Genomic DNA, 20,175 nt, shown 5'->3' with positions numbered 1-20,175 from the left:
GATGGGTGGCGAAGAGCTCCCAAAGAAAGGATTTCTCCAAATGGGGTGAATGGGTAGCAAAACTTGCAAATGAGGTGGAATATCAGTAAGGTGATGGATGTTGTGACAAACCTAACTTCACAGATACATGGGTAATAGCAGTGACTAATTCAGATAGAGATTTTTGGTTTGTGACTAGCTCACTAAAAACATGAACTGGGGCAAGGGGGCAGGGCCGGATTAAGACTTTAGAGGCCCTAAGCACTTAAAAGATTTTGGTGCCCCCATATATATCCAATTCAAAATATAAATGCATGAACATCCGTGGACCAAGTGCCAGCTTACTAGTTACCAGATTCTATTTTGTTGTATTCCCAATATTAATGTATATCTATTATTACTATTTTATTATATATCTATTATATAGATATATAATAAAATAGTAAAGATATAATATATCTATTATTACTATTTTTTTATTATTGTGTGTGTGTAATTTTCTCATTTATTGTGGGTGCCTTTTCTTTCAGCTGCACCATATGGTCCATAATAAATCCAGCAATGGAAAATTTCTGTGGTGCCCGCCCCCTTCCCATGATGCCCTAAGTATGTGCTTATTTTGCTTAATGGTTAATCCAGCCCTGGCAAGGGGGATGATGATGACGACGACAATGACACATTACATTAAATGTATATGTTCAGAGATGACAAGCCACTAGGTGTCAGTTGCTGGGAAGCAACAGTGAGTCCTGCTTGCTGGAGTATTTGGGTTGGCCACTTTGGACAGCGTGATAGGTAGACCTTTTTGCTTGGACTCAAGCAATAGCCAAGTTGGAGGAGGATGAGCCAGTTGAGCCCAGGGCTTTTCCAATGCAAGCTGAGAAAACAACACCAGGTTCCTGATTCTTCACCCAAGGTGGATCCTAGGTGGGTACTTCAGCTAATGAGCCATACACCTTCCACTCCACAGTTCTTCCTCTCTGACTCAGGGAGTGTGCCAGGTGAGGAGCCAGAGAGAAGAAGGGCTTGCTTTCACGGCAGGTAGTCTAGCCTAGCATTTGAGTGGAGGAATTCATAAGGCAGCAGTCAACTTCCAGCTTCTGTTGGGCAACAACCATGCTTAGAGCTATCCAAGGTGCTGAAACAGCTGTCTTATCTCCCTGGCCTGGAGAAGCAGGTTCCTCTTAGCTAAGAAAGTGACTTAGGTCGTAACATAGATTTCTCAGAAGGCAAAGGCGCGGATATTTCTGCAATATCAGGCAGGGCAGGACGTTTCCCATACTGAAGTCTATTGACATGTACAGCATCTTAAGGGATGGAATATAAAATATTCTGATATCAAATTGCTCCTGGAGATCTTGAAAAGCTCAGAGGTGGTAGTAAGAGAAAAACAACAGCAGAGAACTAAGGTAACAAAACACATTGGGGAGGAAAATCCCTCTCTGTGCTTTCATAATACTTTCATAATCTCTCTGCTAACCGTCATCCCTTGGGGAAAACAAGCTGAGGACAGAATGGAAGCAAAAAGGGAAATAATTTCTGATATGCAAATAGGCTATTTCTTGCCCTTCCTGCCACCTGAACAATGTGATTTGCTACCAGATAACCCTTGGTAATAACTGTCAATTTTACTTCTCGGGCAAATGATACATTATTGCTACTTTTGTCACATAAACATCAGTTCTGGGTCTGCTCTTTATTTTTCACTTGAACCGAGGCTAACTCCTTATTTTATTTCAGAATGGTAATGTGAAGTGATGAAGCCCCTTGCGTTTCCCTTTGCTTGTCTACTAGTGATCGCAAAGTAGCAGTTTCTTTGCTGTTATGCTATCATTTTGTTTGTCCTTCAATGGCTTATCCGCACAGTAATTTTATAGCCCGGTTCTGCCATGTCGTGCAAACCAGTTGCGGCTCCTGTGCAATGGCCCAAAATATGATGGCATTTATGGCATTTATTTCAGGCGTGTTTCTGTTTTCTGCAGTCAGATATGCTGGTACAGGTCTGCAATGTCTTGGTGTGCTTTCAGTGCCAGTCAGGATGGTTGTGTGTCACCTCCAGAATTGGAGGTGGCACGCTTTTGAATGCCAGTTACTGGAGAATGTCTAATGTTACACGTTTTTCCTGTAACAACTTAATAATAATAATAATAATAATAATAATAATAATAATAATAATAAAAATAAATTTTTTATTTATACCCCGCCCTCCCCAGCCAAGGCCGGGCTCAGAGCGGCTTACAAGCAATAATAAAAAAAAGATGAATGATTACAACTTAAAAACAAAAATAAAATACAACATTAAAATAATGGAACATTAAAATATTAAAATGTAGCCTCATCGCAGGAGGAGAAGGAAAAGAAAGAAAAAAAAAAGAGAGGGAGGGAATCAAATTGGCTCCAAGCCAAAGGCCAGGCGGAACAACTCTGTCTTACAGGCCCTGCGGAAAGAAATCAGATCCTGCAGGGCCCTGGTCTCATGAGGCAGAGCGTTCCACCAGGCCGGAGCCAGAGTTGAAAAGGCCCTGGCTCTGGTTGAAGCCAGTCTAACTTCCTTAGGGCCTGGGACCACTAGGGTGTTATTATTTATGGACCTTGAGGCTCTCCGTGGGGCATACCAGGAGAGGCGGTCCCGTAGGTACGAGGGTCCTAGGCCGTGAAGGGCTTTAAAGGTCAAAAGCAGCACATTAAATCTGACCCTGTACTCCACCGGGAGCCAGTGCAGCTTGAAAAGCACTGGGTGAATATGCTCCCATGGCAGAGACCCCGTGAGGAGCCTCGCTGCAGCATTCTGTACCCGTTGGAGTTTCTGGGACAGCTTCAAGGGCAGCCCCGCATAGAGCAAATTACAGTAGTCAAGCCTGGAGATGACCGTCGCATGGATCACTGTGGCCAGGTTGGGGCGGGAAAGGTAAGGGACCAACTGCTTGATGCGGCGAAGGTGGAAAAATGTCGCCTTGGCTGTTGCTGTAACTTGCGCCTCCATGGAAAGGGAGGCGTCAAGGATTACACCCAAACTCTTAACGGAAGGCAATGGCACTAATTGGGCCCCCGCAAGAGAAGGGAGTTGGTCCCTCATCCCCATGCCATCCCGACCTAGCCATAGGACCTCTGTCTTCGAAGGATTTAGTTTCAATCGGCTCCCACGAAACCATCCAGCCACAGCTTCCAAGCATCTGGTCAGTGTGTTCGGGGCAGAGTCAGTGTGGCCATCCATCAGCAGATAGAGCTGAGTGTCATCAGCATATTGGTGACAGCCCAACCCAAAGCTCCGGATAATCTGGGCAAGGGAGCGCATAAAGATGTTAAAAAGCATCGGGGAGAGAATTGCGTCCTGCGGCACTCCACACACCAAGGAGTGGCGCGACGACATTTCCCTCCCTAGTGCCACCCTCTGTCCCCGACCAGAGATAAAAGAGCACAACCAGTTACGGGCTATGCCCTGTATCCCCACGTCTGCGAGGCGGTGGTCCAGAAGATCATGATCGATCATGTCAAAGGCTGCTGACAAATCTAAAAGGATCAGCAGTCCTGACCCGCCTCGATCCAGTTGTCTACGGAGATTATGTGTTAGGGCAACCAGAGCCGTCTCCGTCCCAAAACCAGGACAGAAACCGGACTGAAATGGATCTAATGCCGAGGTTTCCTCCAGAAACCTACCAAGCTGTTCAGCAACCGCTCTCTCAATTACCTTACCCAGGTATGGAAGATTTGAAACTGGGCGGTAATTGGATAGGTCTAAGGGATCTAATGAAGTTTTTTTAAGAGTGGACACACCACTGCTTCCTTCAGTTCCCCTGGAAATGTCCCCGTGTCAAGGGGGGTAGACCGTTGGGTACCGTGGAGGTCGTTTTCTTTTTCTTTCTTTCTTGGGTATTTATAATCTGTTCTTCGTTGGATATTTCAATCCCAGAGCAGGGAACAATGAAATAAAATGACATGAAAAATATACAGGAAAAAGATAACACAAAAATTGCAGCCTCCTTAAAAAAAACTTGTTCAGTAAATAACATGAACAAACCCACAACTCCATCATAAAACAAGCAATGCTATATGGCAGTGAGGACGACAATTAGAGTTTCCAATTTATAATCAAAATACGACATCCAACTCACTGAAGCAATTGAGTAGCTTAGCAAACAGATCCAACCCCCATTTCATTCATTCATTCATAATTTTATTTGTATCTCACTTTGCCAGGCACACACACACACACACACACACACACACACACACACGCTTGCAACAAAGAAAGAGAAATGTGTTTCAAAATCAAACAGTGCAAAAACACATTAAAACAACACAATAGCAAATATAACAGCATGCAAAGAAATAAAGAGAGCTTGATAGTTTCACCTTTGTCCTAGAAACACCTCTCCCATGACGTTGCTCATGATGTTGATCACAAAGAGGGCCCCACTCTGTGCTAACAGGCACTTACTTCATGGCTCATGAGCAACTAAACACTTTTCATCCCCACTCCCAGCCTCTTCAGGCTGGAGAAGCCCATGTATCACTGGCTCCTCTATTGCTGGACCTTCTGAGGAGGCAGAAACAGGAGGGCTGTTTCAAAAGTCTGCTCCTAGTCAGATATATCCGCTACGTCCTTGCCCAGTTCCCCTGAGAAACCTAGGCCTTGACACCAGGGTGGGAGAGGCATCTGCCTAGTGTTCCATTCACTAAGGTACTTTGACTGTTGGGGGGGGGGGGGATTATGCCAGAATTAAATGGTGAAATGAATCCTTTGCCTAACATATTTATAAGTTGAAGGGCTCTGTTTGAAAAGTCTTCTCATATACTAAAAGGCAGAGTAGACACAAAATCAGCAACAAAACTATGAAAGTATGCAGTAAAATTGCCTAGAGTTATCCTAATTATAGTCGTTGTCGTCTTCTTTGGCGATCACTCGTAGCCGAGCAGCCGGACTGATTTGAGGACTGGTTCCCAGAGTTTCCACACAGCTCTACTTGACAGGATTCAGGAGTGAATCATTGACTCGTGTGTACCTTACTCTCAAATATATACATATGTGCTCGGTCCCTGCTCCTGCCAACCTAGCAGTTCGAAAGCATGTCTTTTTTTTTAAAAGTAATATTTATTGAAATTTCAAAAAATTACAAAAATAAGAAAAAAATAAAACAAAAAATACAAAATACTGAAAAATAAAAACAATTAAAAACAAATCAATTTTTCCATAACTTATCTTTCATTTACTTGTTTCCTTGACCTCCTCACACCTCCCTTTTTTGTATTCTAGTTCAGTTAGTTAATTCAGCAAATCCTTTCCATCTTTGTTTTTATCTTAATCATTTATCTTAATATATTGTAACTTTACATTCTCACCTGTTAACAACCCATTTTTACATACTCCTTTATAACATTACTGCTAAAACCACATAACTTCATTCCAGCATCCTTCTAACATTCCTTAATTTTACAGTGTTTCTGTAGATAGTCTTTAAATTTCTTCCAACGTTCTTCTACCGATTCTTCTCCCTGGTCTCGGATTCTGCCAGTCATTTCCGCCAGCTCCATATAGTCCATCAACTTCATCTGCCATTCTTCCCGGGTGGGTAGATCTTGTGTCTTCCAATACTTTGCAATCAGTATTCTTGCTGCTGCTGTAGCATACATTAAAAAAGTTCTATCCTTCTTTAACACCGATTGGCCGACCATGCCCAGGAGAAAGGCCCACAGTTATAAAGCACGTCAAAGTGCAAGTAGATAAATAGGTACCGCTCCGGCGGGAAGGTAAACGGCGTTTCTGTGCGCTGCTCTGGTTCACCAGAAGCAGCTTAGTCATGATGGCCACATGACCCAGAAGCTGTACGCCGGCTCCCTCGGCCAATAAAGCAAGATGAGTGCCGCAACCCCAGAGTCATCCGCGACTGGACCTAATGGTCAGGGGTCCCTTTACCTATGTACGTATTTAAATAGATACAGCATTGTGTGCATGACTTGTGCATCAAATACCTGTCCTCAACCCCATGCTCATTTTGCCTGTGTATAGGTTGCTGGAAACCACAGAAGGAGAGAATGCTCTCGTGGTTGGATCCTGCTTCCATCTGGTTGGCTACTGTGAGAACAGGGTGTGGGACCATTGACCTGCTCCATCAGCTGCTTCTTACGTGCTTAGGATCTGTCTGCTCCAAAAGAGGGTAGATGGATCTCATCAATGGGGCACATGTGGGAGCACCCCACAATTGCTCTCCCCCCCCCCAGTTTTCCCACTGGCATCTTTACTAGATCCTATGCTCTTCAAACTGGCATTGGCCTCCAACAGACATTCATTTCTTTTTGTAATGTATTTTGAATGTGGTTCGTGAACAGTGGAAAAAAGTTAAGAGAATGAGTTCCGTTTCTGAATGCAGTACATTAGCTCAGTGTTTCCCAACCGGTGTTCCGCGGCACACCAGTGTGCCGTGAGACCTTGCCTGGTGTGCCGCGGGAGGGAGGCGGGAGAGGGAACTCCCCCCCCCGCGCGCAAGGCTTGCGGGCGGCAGCCTGCAGCGCGGAGCGCGGGGCGCCCTTTGGAAGACGCCCCGTGCTTCGCGCAGCTGTCCGCAAGCCTTGGGCGCCTGGGGGAACTCCCCCCCCCGCGCGCAAGGCTTGCGGGCGGCAGCCTGCAGCGCGGAGCGCGGGGCGCCCTTTGGAGGAGGCTCCGGAGGGTGGCGCGGAGCTACCTGGGCTCCAGGGCTTCTTGCAGCTCCGTGCCACCCCCCGGATCCCGGCGCGAAGCCGCGCGGGGCTGCGGAGGGTGGTGCGGAGCTGCCTGCGCTCCAGGGCTTCTTGCAGCTCCGCGCCACCCCCCGGATCCCGGCGCGAAGCCGCGCGGGGCTCCGGAGGGTGGCGCGGAGCTACCTGGGCTCCAGGGCTTCCTGCAGCTCTGCACCACCCTCTGGATCCTGGCGCGAAGCCGCGCGGGGCTCCGGAGGGTGGTGCGAAGCTGCCTGCGCTCCAGGGCTTCTTGCAGCTCCGCGCCACCCCCCGGATCCCGGCGCGAAGCCGCGCGGGGCTGCGGAGGGTGGTGCGGAGCTGCCTGCGCTCCAGGGCTTCTTGCAGCTCCACGCCACCCCCCGGATCCTGGCGCGAAGCCGCGCGGGGCTCCGGAGGGTGGTGCGAAGCTGCCTGCGCTCCAGGGCTTCTTGCAGCTCCGCACCACCCCCCGGATCCCAGCGCGAAGCCGCACGGGGCTCTGGAGGGTAGCGCAGAGCTGCCTGCATCCCGAAGCCTGGTGCGCGCTGAAGAGCGCCCCCGGGCTTCACGCACCTCTCCGCAAGCCTGGGGAGACCAGTGTGGCTCCCTAGGCTTGCGGATATCAGGCTGTTCTGGGGGCTGGGGTCGGGGGAAGCTTGGGCTTCCCCCGCGCCTGCCCCGTGCCTGGGGAGGGGAAATTTTTTTTTTCTTTATTCTCCCCCCCAAAAATTAGGTGCGTCTTATGGGGCGGTGCGTCCTATGGGGCGAAAAATATGGTAGTCAATATAGGCACAGAGTTAAATTTTTTAACATTTTCCAATGGTGGTGTGCCTCGAGATTTTTTTCATGAAACAAGTGTGCCTTTGCCCAAAAAAGGTTGGGAAACACTGCATTAGCTGGCATTAGTTATGCTGTTGTCCTAAGGCATTTCAATTTTCTCATGTATTAAATTATGATCCTTGTTTCTTATACATCTCTCAACCTGCGTAGCTTTACAGTAAGAAACCTATAATAAAGAAGAACAAGTATCCATGGCTGTATATAATTCCCCAGTTAGGTAATATCCAATCCTTAAGCAGTGTGGTGGTGATACAAGTCAAGAAGACTTATTGCAATGTATTTTACTTGTTCAAAGGTGAACAACACTGGAAACAGGCATATCTGGCTGGTGCTCCTTTGGCTGTAGCCAGCAGAGAGGGCCATTGAGACATGTTAATTGGCTGGGAATTCTAATTGCCTGGGAATTCTAAGAAGAAGCAGGGTGAGAAGTATATATTAGAGTGTAAAAATAACACAGAAAAATGGCAAAACAGCATTTTGCAATTTTCTGGCCTTAACAAGACACAGGAAACAAGTAGGCTTTAAAAAATAAAATAAGACGTTATTTCTAAAAGAATTCCCTAAAATAGGGGTGGAGACAACCAACACTATCTAGAAGGATGAGTAATATAGAAAATCCATAACTATGTTAAAATATAAAGAACTGGCATTTGCATTTTAAGAAGCCATCCTGTGCCAGGCTTATAGGTCTCCGGACCTCAGTTATGTTGGGTTCCATGCCTCTGATTGTGAGTCATGCACTATGCATACAATTGCATCTTCAATGCAGATGAGGAAAAAGAGATAAATATATGAAATTCTTATTCTCTCTCATATGCACACACAGGCATGTATACATGTAGATGTATTTAAGGGAACTGCAAAAAGAGCAGAGAAATTATCTCTTTATTGCAACTATCTGAATTGGAACCCCATTTCAATTTTGCTTGGTGAAGTAATCCATGTACTTTAAAAATTGAATAAACAAGGTTTAAAAATTCTTCCTACAAAATCTCCCAAGCTGCCACCTTGAATGAACAACAGAAATGTCATCCACTCCACTCCACTTCCCTCTGCCAGATTCATCTTAGATTGAATCCTGATGGATAGCATTACTTTGTCACATTGCAACACTTTATAAATAACAAAAAGTGGTGATATACAGTGCATCAACAACTGCAGTTTTAGAGCCTACGGAAACAGCAAAAAAGATCATTTCCCCTAATCTACATCATTTGCCATACCTGTTGAGTTTTCTCCAATTCTATCTATTCCATGATGATAGGAGTGATGTATATTTTTATTATGACATGTACAGACTGTAGGAAGTCTAATATAAGTTTCCACTTTAAATAACCTTGGACCACTAAGAGGAAAAGGAAAACACAGAAAATGGCAGACATGCAAAAGATATTTGCTACATAAATATTGGATGATACTGGAGAAACAGCAGTAAGGTTCCAATTGCTGTTGAACTGCAATTCCCATCAGTCCCAGCCAGCATGACCAATGGTCAGGGGCAATGGAAGCAGTAGCTCAGCTACGTTAGGGATGACACAGGTTAGACACTGCTGCATTGTTGAATAACATCTGTATCTTAGATTCTTGGAGAACTGTGCTATGAGGGAGGATCAAAGATTTGAGCCACAAATAATAGGAGGATGTGTGTTTTTTTTAATGGTGCACCACACCAAATCTGTTTACCATATATGCATCATAAGCTTGCAGTACAGTAGTATGCTTCCTTAAAAGTCACAACCATGGGCTCTTGCTCAGCCTAGAAGGGAGCCAAGAGACTATTTTTATGTGCCTGAATCCGGCAGTGCGTTTGGGTGACAGTGCTCAAACAATGTAGAATGTTTCTTGATACTGTAAAGGAGCTACATATCTTCCCAGTTAACTGTGACAACAGTAAATTCATGTTTAGAACCAGAGATGCTCTCGGGAGAATATTCATACAGGATTAGAAACACAGAAGGCAAGTTCGTCCCATTGCCTCTCTAAATGTTGCTTCTGTTCATGATTTGTGTCTAAGAGCTATGCGGAGAGTCTGTCGGTCAACGTAACTCATGTGACATTAATTTTAAGCCCCCTGTCATCAATCATTGCCACAACTGATCTCTGAATTTAGGATGCAATGTTGGTAAATTTATTTGAACAAAATGCATGAAGCCTAGTATAGTGGATCTAACCTAAAGAAGCTGAAGGTAACACAAACATTGGGGTTTTTTTTGGGGGGGGACAGACAACTAAGCTGATCCTATAAATACGTTTATGAAATGATTTATGCTTTGAGGGCCCTTTGTTACACTGAAAGATGCCTTGATCTTTTTGGAACCATGTAGGTACTTTAAAACTAAAATCTGAAGAGGTGTCTGATCCTGTTCCCTTGGAAGCCACTGGTGGTTATGACACTGACTTCCCTGGCAACTGGATCAAACCCAATCATCTTCTCTCTCTCGCTTTTTACAAGACACTGGAAAGGAAAACTTCAATGAACTTTGCTGTAGGTATGAAACTAATTGCTGCTACTTTAACTTCCAGGCTGGGTTTCGACTTTCTTCTTTTACAAATGAGCTGTTTAAAATAACCTCTCTTTTTTTGTTACTGTTAACCCTATTTATGAATCCCCACACCTAGCTTTTAGATTCTTATACTGGCAAGTGCCCTTCTCTTACATCATATTCTAGAAATATGTCAAAAAACCCACAGCCCATCCTATTTTTAAACATCAGAATCAGCCCTTCTTTATCCTGTATAAAGACAGTATTAGAGGGTTGGATTTCATTATCCCACCCCCACCCCCTACTTTTTCATGAGATTGTAAGAGCTTTGAAATTTGCTATATTGATTTAGAAAAAATAAGGTAAGTTAAATAGGATAGAATAAATTGTAGGGAGGGGGATGTTGTCACTGATTTTCCTGTTCCAATAGCTGATAAAGAGAACCCATATTTCAATAAACAGGTTGTTTTGCTGATTAATTAGTGCTCTTCTCTCATAAGTTAGTTTGATCATTAAGGAGATTTCCTACACAGTGATACCTCTGGTTACGTACTTAATTCATTCTGGAGGTCTGTTCTTAACCTGAAACTGTTCTTAACCTGAAGCACCACTTTAGCTAATGGGGCCTCCTGCTGCTGCTGCACTGCCGCTGCTGCGCGATTTCTGTTCTCATTCTGAAGCAAAGTTCTTAACCCAAGGTACTATTTCTGGGTTAGTGGAGTCTGTAACCTGAAGCGTATGTAACCTGAAGCCTATGTAACCCAAGGTACCACTGTATTTTCCTTATAATAATAATTTATATAATAATTATTATTTACACCCTGCTCATCTGGCTGGGTTTTCCCAGCCACTCTTAGCAAGGCATACTTGGAATTTTATTGGCTTTCGTTGAGCAATACAAATCTTTGTGCTTCTGAGCAAAGTTGTAGGTAGGTTTTTATTTTCAACCTCAAATTTTAATATATAGTTGACCCAGGTAGCCTGAGAATTGAGCATAAAGCCAAAATAGTGTAGAGTCAGAACAACCTCAGTACAGCCCCCAAGTGACCACTTCTATTTTTCCAGAAGCAGGCATGCCAAATTGATCTTACCACCCATGCAAGGTGGAGAGTTTTTAGCTCTCTGCTTCGCTTACCAAGCTCTGGGACACTCTCGTATGACCTTATTTGAATGTACATTCATTCATAATCAACACTTAGGGATGCCTGTATGCTAATGGCTGTAGTTCAGGGAATGTTCTTCAAACACGCCCCCCCAAAAGGAGTCAGTAATAAAGAGTCAATTCACTTGAAAGTAGCTAGTGACAATAGTAGATTTATGAAATGTTGTGCCATGTTTACTAGCCTTGCAACCTAGATGCTGTCATTGGCAAATGTTCCAGACGGAAGAATCCAGAGCTCCTGTTTTGTGGCAGAGATGTAGCACAATGAGGATGTGGACTTGGAGAGTTCTGTCCAACCACTTGTATTCTTGACCCTTCCCCAGTTTGACTTCTCCTTCAAGCCAAAGGGAATTGGCAGTAGATCCAGGAGATTAGATACCTATTTGGGAAAGGCAGTGATCCTGGTCACCCTGAAGGAGGTGAGATCCTTCCTGGACCCAGATGATTATAACAACTACTGCCCAGTCACAGGTGTCCTCTTTTGAGGTAAGAGAGAATGATGGCAGCCCAAGCACAGGTGCTGTTAATGTAACATGACCTATTTCAAACAACAAGCAAATGTGCCTTAAGGAACAATAATGCCCCAAGAAAAACAAGTTTTAAATGACATACCAACTGGCTAAACACCTTGTCAGAGTGAGAACATCTTCTGAAGACAATTTGTCTCTGCTGTAGTCACAAAGCTTCTGATCTGAGAACTTCCACTGATGAGCTGAAAAGGCCAGCCATTGTCAAGTTCTGAGCTTGAGTGGTTATGATATTTGCCTGCTATCAACAACTGCAGGTGTTCTTGGCTCACTGATGACCCACTCACTGGCTCAGAACCAAAGGCTGAAAACCCCTTGATTTCGCTCTCCAGATCACACCTGTGTTCAAGCAGATCCCAGCTAAGTAGGAGGAGCAGAAATAAACTCAGTTTCAGGTGTGCTTCTCCCAGTCATTTCCCCTTCGTCTCCAGTCCTTCCCATCAACCAAACACTCTGCTCTTCCCAGCAACAGGTTAGAACCCTTTCTATCTGCATTTACAATTATATTCTAGCTGGTTGGATAGTTTTGTTTCCCTTATTGTTGGTTGGTATTTTCTAATTCTGTGTGTGCATATCACCTTTAAATCCATTTTTGGAGGAAGGTGCAGCTTCTGATGTAAAATAACATCTCTCTCAAATCTCTACTGCTTTTCTCATTCTTTTATATATATTTTTTGAAAAATCACATTCTAGAATGTAGTTGTTCTCATTATCGTTTTTGCTTGTTACATATATTAGTTACTGGAGGGAAAGGCTAATATTGTCATCAGTTATACATGGCATACTTCCTCTGTCGCTGGTTACATAGTGCAGTGTGAAATTTGACTTTTCTGTTGGGGATTGTTAGGAAAGGAATTGAAAATGATGCCGTAATGCCTAATAGATTATTGTTCTGCTTGCCTCACCTCAAAGAGTATATGGCACAATTGGAAAAAGTGCAGAAAGGGATATTCAAAATGATCAGGGGTAACTCCTTTATGAGGAAAAGCTACAACATCCACAACTTTTAGGTTAGAAAAGAGTGAATAAGGGAGAACATGATACTGTGAGTACAGTGGATGTTTGGGTTGCGAACGTGATCCGTGCGGGATGCACGTTCGCAACCCGCATCTGCGCACGCACGGGTTGTGATTCAGCGCATGCGCAAAATGTGATTTAGTACTTCTGCGCATGCGCGACCACCGAAACCCGGAAATAACCCGTTCCGGTACTTCTGGGTTTCAGCGGTCCGTTACCCAAAAAAACGCAACCTGAAGCATCTGTTACCTGAGGTATGAGTGTAATTGCATTTGTCTTGGCTATGAGTCCTGGGAGACCTGCTCCTTCCTTGCAGGCCTTTTCCCACCTGGCCTGGGAATGCAAGGCCCAGACTGACTCCAGCTGCAAAAGCTGAGGCTGCTGAACAGACTCTTGGGTTGGGGCATTGTTTGGGGAGTTTTGTGGGGAGGTTGTTGCTGCTGCTCTTGATTTTATTTTTTTGTATCTTTATCTTACTTTGATTTATGTGGAAATTGTTCTATTTGGTTGTGCACTTTTTATGTTTTATTTGTGACTTTTGTTACGTTTGTAATTCTGTGTGGTGTTTTTTTCATGTTGTAAGCTGCCTTGAGCATGGCTTAAACTATGGAAAGGTGGCATGCAAACAAAATGATGCCTGTATGATAGAGTTGTATCAAGTTATTCATGTTATGAAGACAGTGGACAGGGAAAATATTTTTTCCCCTCCCACAATATTGGGGAGGTCCTGAGGTCATCCAATGAATCTGAATGGTGGGAGACTCAGGATGGACAAAAGTATTCACTTATTTACACAATGCTTAGTTAAACTATCTAATGGGCTACCACAATAAACAGTGAGACAGAGCAAGGGAGGGATGTAGTCCATGCACTTAAATTCTTTTAATTTTTGTTTTGCAAATTAAATTACTGTTACACCATCCTAAACAGAATGGGTGGTACAACCAAAAAAACAACAACCCCATGATCATTCGAATCAAATGAAGCTTGCTAAAACAGAAATTTTGCAGCTGCTACTATTGCTGCTGTGTCGTCGGATCATAGGGCTGGAAATTATTCGTAGGTCTGTCTCCTCTTCTCAGCACTCCTGCTCTTAGACAGAATTTCCTGCCCCAAACAGGGAAAAAGCAAGCAATTGAAGTTAAGCATTGAAAATGTCCACCTTGCTTTTAACAGAGAGCTGTTAACCGACTACATAATGAGTCACATTAAACTATGCCAATTAAACAAAGAAGGACATTACCAAGCAGATGGGAAGTAACACCGACATTTTTGCAGACATGTGTGAGTGTGTGTCACTTACTAAAACATTGTTGCATTCTAAGGTTTCTTTGAAAGTAGAAACAACAGATTAGAATGAATTTGTTTAAAGGTTTGTACCCTGGGGCACTCAGTTTCCCAAGTGCTTATCTTGATTTCTTTCGAAACAACTGGCGTCTCCTTCCTTCATCCCCTACTGAACTGATGACAGCTGATGGAGGATACAGGGCGCTTGAATCCCCAGGAGGATTATGGTGCTGTGAGAGGGGAGCTCCACAGTTTCAATAGCTGAAGCTCCATTGATTGACTGCAGGACCAAGTAGGAGGTTCCACAAGGAGAATTTTATCTTAATGGAGGGAGCAATCCATTCATGAAAGGAATCCTGTTTCCTGTGAGCAGCTTTCCTTTATTGGGTCTGAGTCATGATTCAGTTTCATCTTCTTTTTTGGCTATTGCACTGTAGGATGTGAACATCTGGTTTTTTCGCTTCTGAAATGAAGAACTGCATCACTGTTTGCTTATGCAATGTATGGCATTTTCAACAAAAGGTTGAAGTTTACCCTGAAAACTTTACTCTGCTTATGGTGTGTGTGTTTTTAACTGTACAAAATTGTTTGATGCTTGGAGCCAATATCCTCAATATTTTACAGCTAATGCAGTTACCTTTTCTCATCTGGGCACAGTTGTTGCAGGCGAAGGTGGATGCTTCCTTATACATTATGTATCAAGGCATACTCTGTTAAGGATCTGGGAATTCCCTCTATGGCATATTTAGAAAGTATTATTGGCATTCCGTCCCATGGTGTTACCAGTGAATGACATGTCAATGCCTTGATGCCTGATGTTAATTATTCACAATCTGCCATTTCCATTGTAGTGAGATTGCTTCTATCCATGCTGACACAAAAAGATTGAGCAAATAACATTACTAGGCTCTTGAGAGAGTAATGGAAAGATCCAACTTTTTGCTAAAGTTGAATAAGGGGAAGGGAAATGGTGGGGGACGTTCTCTCCCACGATCTGGCTAAGCCAGTTTCGCTCGTTGGCAGACAAAGAAAAACATCGTCGTCCAGTAATAGCTGTTGATTTTGACATGTTGCCATTTACTAACAGATGTTGTGCACACACTTTCCATTAATTAAAACAGTAAATTATGGCGTTTGGGGGCGGGCAGGGTATAGAGTAGCTTGGCAGATTCTGAATTTAATGGGGTAACATTTTAAGTGTGGATCCCCCAGGAAATGATAGCCTGGAGACAATATGAGAGCACAGTGAGTGGCATTAGCAGTGATGTTTGTTTTACCCTGACAGTAAGCGATACCTATATTAGGATTTGAATGAATGGCTGCCCCGTTTGGCAAGTAACAGCTCTGTAAATTGTGCCCTCGGTCTCCCAGTCTTCCAGAACGGATTTTCAGGGAGCATAAAGGGAGGCAGCAGCAGCAGGAGGAACAGGGTTAAGGTAAAAAAAAACACATACAGTGGAAGCATCCCCATGTGGCACTGCGCTTATGGAAATTCTGGATCCAACCATATATATATTCAGATAGAAGTAGAGAGCTAAGGTGCCTATAAATTTGCTAATGCCCCTAATCATGGAAATGTTAAATTAAGGCACCTTCTTCTGCGTTGTGTCAGCAATAAACATATTCCATAGTCTCCTACTGGGAGCCTTTTATGTGATGGCTCCTTGCTTTTGGAATGCCCTCCCAGAGGAGGCACACTTATCATTTACGTCCCAGGCAAAAAATCTTTATTTTCCCAGACCTTTAGAAGCTCCCAGAGTAGGCATTCAACTCAGCAGTTGCTGTTTCAGTTTGTTGACCTAATTTGCTGTTTTAGATTTTATATTTACTCATTCGTTTCTTTCTTAACAACAACAACGTTGTATTCTGCATCGCACTAAGGCTAAACACTGCCAGTGCAATCTTCTTCCCCTCTTCTCCCACTCCTTCCCTCCTCAAAATAATAATATAGTTTAGCTGCCCTGGGAACATAAATCTATGTTGAAGGATCAGGATCTAAATTACCGTATATACTTGTGTATAAGCTGACCTTTTAGCACAATTTTTTATGCTGAAAAAGCGCCCCCTTGGCTTATACTTGAGTGAGGGTCCCACTTACTGTTTGCTGCTGCTGCTCGTGCTGCCACCACTCTGCCAAGCGTGGCTCCTGTGCCTGCCCTTGCAAGCGGCAGAGGCTGTTGTTGACAGAGGAGGAGGCACGAGCAGCCCAAAAGGAGCCTTTTTGGGCTGTTCTTTCCTCCTCCTCTGCCTTTGCAGCTGTCAGCATTTCCCACCCTAGGCTTATACTCCAGTCAATAAGTATTCCCAGTATTTTGTGGTAAAATTAGGTGCCTCGGCTTATATTCGGGTTGGCTTATACTCGAGTATATACGGTAAGTAAGTAAATAAATTGTGACCACTTACACTTTAGTTTCCAAGCACTCAAACTTTCCTTTGCGCTTTCAGCTCATTTTTTCTGCAGGTCAACACTGAAGCATTGTGTGGCAATACTCAAGGCAACATCACAACTATTGATAAGGGCTCTGAAACAATATTAAATTAAATTAAATTTGTTGTTGTTTAGTCGTGTCTGCCTCTTCGTGACCCCAAGGACCAGAGCACGCCAGGCACTCCTGTCTTCCACTGCCTCCCGCAGTTTGGCCAAACTCATGCTGGTAGCTTCGAGAACACTGTCCAACCATCTCGTCCTCTGTCGTCCCCTTCTCCTTGTGCCCTCCATCTTTCCCAACATCAGGGTCTTTTCCAGGGAGTCTTCTCTTCTCATGAGGTGGCCAAAGTATTGGAGCCTCAGCTTCAGGATCTGTCCTTCCAGTGAGCACTCAGGGCTGATTTCCTTAAGAATTGATAAGTTTGATCTTCTTGCAGTCCATGGGACTCTCTAGAGTCTCCTCCAGCACCATAATTCAAAAGCATCAATTCTTCGGCAATCAGCCTTCTTTATGGTCCAGCTCTCACTTCCATACATCACTACTGGGAAAACCATAGCTTTTACTATACTGACTGACATTCCTACCCGTATCTGGAGATGATAGAGATTCAGCATGCAGAGTGGGTGCTGCCCCACTGAGCTATGGCCCTCCTTCCACACTCAATTCTTCCCTGAGTGAGGAAGTTTCTGATGGAATGCAAAATATGTTATTACAGTACAAGGAAATAGGATGTGCGCTTCTCAAATGAGAGTAGGCAACATTTGGGCCTGAGCAGTTTAATTAGCTTCTAAGGCTTTGTCACTTCTCTTATTATTTTATCTTTGTTCATTATTTTCTGCTCGGTCTCTGCGGATGTTCTGCATTTTTATCGCAAAATAACGTGCTGGTTATTTTTGTCAAACAGGGAAGCCAGCCCGAAACCATCAGGCTAGAGTGCTGAGCCTGTCTGCCCAGTCTGTCAACAGGATGAAAGCGAATCTCAAGCTTTTTTTAATTACAAGGATAACATGTTCACTCGTCTAATAATGAAGATGGTTAGCAATTTTAAATTTTAATAATCAATTACTGAAAGTAATTCTCCATTAAACCACAAGAGAGCCATTAAATCTCAAAAGATGGAACATGCTGTATGTAGCAGTGGCAAAATTTTCTATTTTAAAATATCATTAGGGAATATCTGATTGTTTCATTTCTCTGCATTTCTTTTACCTTTTTCCTCACGCCAGACTCTCTCCCTCCCTCTCTCTCTCTGTCTTTGCAGGAAGGCATCATATGATCTTATAAATAATAAAAGAAAACCCTTGCAAGACTTGATCCAATATGTGAAATATGTGCTAAGAATATAATTTGTTTCGGTCTAGCATATTTTGACTGAATAATCAGCCAAATGACTAATTAGTATTAAAATATGATCGACACTGTGAGGTGTGGGAATGAGGCTGTCTTTTATATCTCTTTTCCGCCTTAAAAGCCTTGGGTTCAAATCCTGTTGATATATTGGGCAGTGAGCTAAATTTGGTCCTCTCCACATTTCTTCTCAGTCTATTACTATCTCACTTAGCATTATATGAGTATGAGTAGTATTTTGAGTAACTGAGAGATATAAGGTTAGCTGGTGACATTTATTTCTGAGGAAATAACTCCAATAAGCTCTAGCAAATATGGCCAATGGCAAGGGATGATGGGAGTTGTAGTTCAGCAACATCTGGCGGGTCAAAGGTTCCCCATGCCTGCCTTAGGCAGAAAGAGGATCTATCCCTGAGTATGTAGATTATTATTATTATTATTATTAATTTCATTTCTTTACCGCTTTATATTTGTAAGGGGAAAATATCTCAGTCTGGTTTACAGCACATTAAAACATCAAATGAAACAATCCAGCGGAAAAAACATTGCTGAAGAAAGCTAAATATAAAAGTATACATTCAAAGAAATGTAATTAACAGGCAAATAAAATATTATCTTAAAAATTCCAAAACGAAACATTACAAAGGTCAACTACAGAATGCACATTTGTCGCAGCAAAGTTAACAATTCTTTTTTTAAAAAAAATATCCTAATCATTTCAAAAGAAAACATTGTTAAAGGAACTCAAATATAAAATGCACATTTAGGCAAATGTGTAAGAAATGGTTGACATTTTAAGGAGGGAAAATAGTGTTTATTTCCCACATGCCTGTTAAAACAAGGCAGAAAAGTAATTGCATAATAAAATATGACAGCCAAAAATGCATATGAAAATTTGATATGACCGTAGCCAAAGAATTAAATCAACTATTAAAACTACTATTTATTGCATATCTTGGTGAGAGGTGACAATAGTTAATAAATGTCAGGGACTGGTTGGGCACTGAGGAGTGGGGGCTGGATCTTGATAAGAAGGGGGGGTGTTGGAGACTGCCTTGGATGACGGGATCGGTGATCTGGGGGAACCTGTAACAGCCGGGAGATCAGACGCAGGAGAAGCTGCAGGGTTGGAGAATGATGAACAGGTGCAGGAGGGGAGAGAGATCCATCAGGCTGGTGCCGAGTCAAGGAGGAGCTCAGAGATGTAGGACATGCCTCTCCCTAACTTGCAGGTGTACTTTGGACAATAAAGAGTGGACTCCTCACTCTGGATGTTCTGTGCCTGACAATAAATTGTAGAAATTCAACTCCATTCTTCCAAAGCAAATGTTGCAGATTCTTGGCACGAATGAGCTTTCTAGCCTGCAAATGAGAATATACCTGTACACACGTTTCAGTTTCTGGGATGCCATGTGCAGGTGATACCTGCTCACTTATTGTGGTGGTGGGGAAGTAGGAAATAGATAAGAATAAATTGATTGAAAGAGTTGCATCAGACTCAAAGGGGTTGGGAACCTGTGGCTCTCCAGATGTGGGTGAGCTCCAGCTTCCATCAGCCACAGCCAGCGTGGCTCAATAGGGATGATGGGAGTCCAACATCTGGAAGGGCTGCAGGTCCCACACCTTTGCTTTAAATAGCTACCCCCCCCCCAATCAAGCAGTTGGTACTAGCATACTCATAATTCTATATCTTCAGTTCCGCTGCAAAGTCAGGAGTTCTTTTCCCCAGAATTCTTAGCTTCCGTAACATCAAAATCAGTTTAGGGAATGATGCATGACAGGCAAAAGACCCACCTTGCCACAACTTACAAGGGAAATGCAAATTCGGAGCAGATCTGTAGCCAGATATTTTTTTTGGGGGGGGGGCAAGTTACAGACTTTACTAATACACTGTACAGCTCATTCCTGACTCACAGCTGCCAGGAGTTGAGAGCAAATCATTGATGGTGGATGCCTCTTGGTTAGTGCCACTAAAAGAGGAAAGAGACATTTAGCTGAGTTAGTTAGATTATAATATTGAGCCATAACAGTGACATCAAGGAACATGATAGCATTTTATAAAAGGAGAGTCTCTGCCCCAAGGGGTTTGCAATCGACATTTCAACAGTTTAGACTAGCTTAGTTCCAGTTTGCATTTACCTTTAGTGCAGGCATGCCTAGTATAACACTAATGTAGCCCTAGCATTTACAGTTGCTGCATGAAGATGGCAATTGGCTTCCAGAATCGCTAGGAAAGTATTCAGGACCTCCGATTGCAGCAGGTTCCTGTACTAGTAGTTTCAGAGACAGATAATGGGAAAATGACTTGGCGCAGCCTTGCCCTAAGGGGAGAGAAATAAGGAAGGCAATGAGACTTTCATCACGAGGCTCGGAGAAATGTAGAAACTGCTGTCATTTCTATCCTTTAAACT

The 20,175-nt window shown here is 43.4% G+C and overlaps 1 protein-coding gene across 1 annotated transcript; it reads right to left on the bottom strand.

Moving 5' to 3' along the window:
• Positions 1-2,200: 2,200 nt before the first annotated feature.
• On the bottom strand, positions 2,201-3,500 carry LOC309367734 (uncharacterized protein). The gene is made up of 2 exons (XM_081907346.1): positions 2,987-3,500; positions 2,201-2,956 (listed from the first exon to the last, which is right to left on the bottom strand). The coding sequence occupies exons 1-2, from the start codon at positions 3,467-3,469 to the stop codon at positions 2,366-2,368; spliced, it is 1,074 nt and encodes a 357-aa protein (XP_081763472.1). The 5' UTR covers positions 3,470-3,500; the 3' UTR covers positions 2,201-2,365.
• Positions 3,501-20,175: the final 16,675 nt, after the last annotated feature.

This window comes from Podarcis melisellensis, assembly GCF_964234715.1.
Source record: "Podarcis melisellensis genome assembly, chromosome: 1".
Taxonomy (NCBI): domain Eukaryota; kingdom Metazoa; phylum Chordata; class Lepidosauria; order Squamata; family Lacertidae; genus Podarcis; species Podarcis melisellensis.
Note: the sequence above shows the minus strand (reverse complement) of the source record. Positions and strands in the feature narration are given on the sequence as shown.

What these genes read in the sequence shown, in the direction of transcription:
- LOC309367734 (XM_081907346.1), bottom strand. Translation starts at nt 3,469, where the DNA reads ATGATCGATCATGATCTTCTGGACCACCGCCTCGCAGACGTGGGGATA. An exon ending in CTTCCGTTAAGAGTTTGGGT is followed by an intron (nt 2,957 to 2,986) that starts GTAATCCTTGAC and finishes CTTTCCATGGAG; the next exon opens with GCGCAAGTTACAGCAACAGC.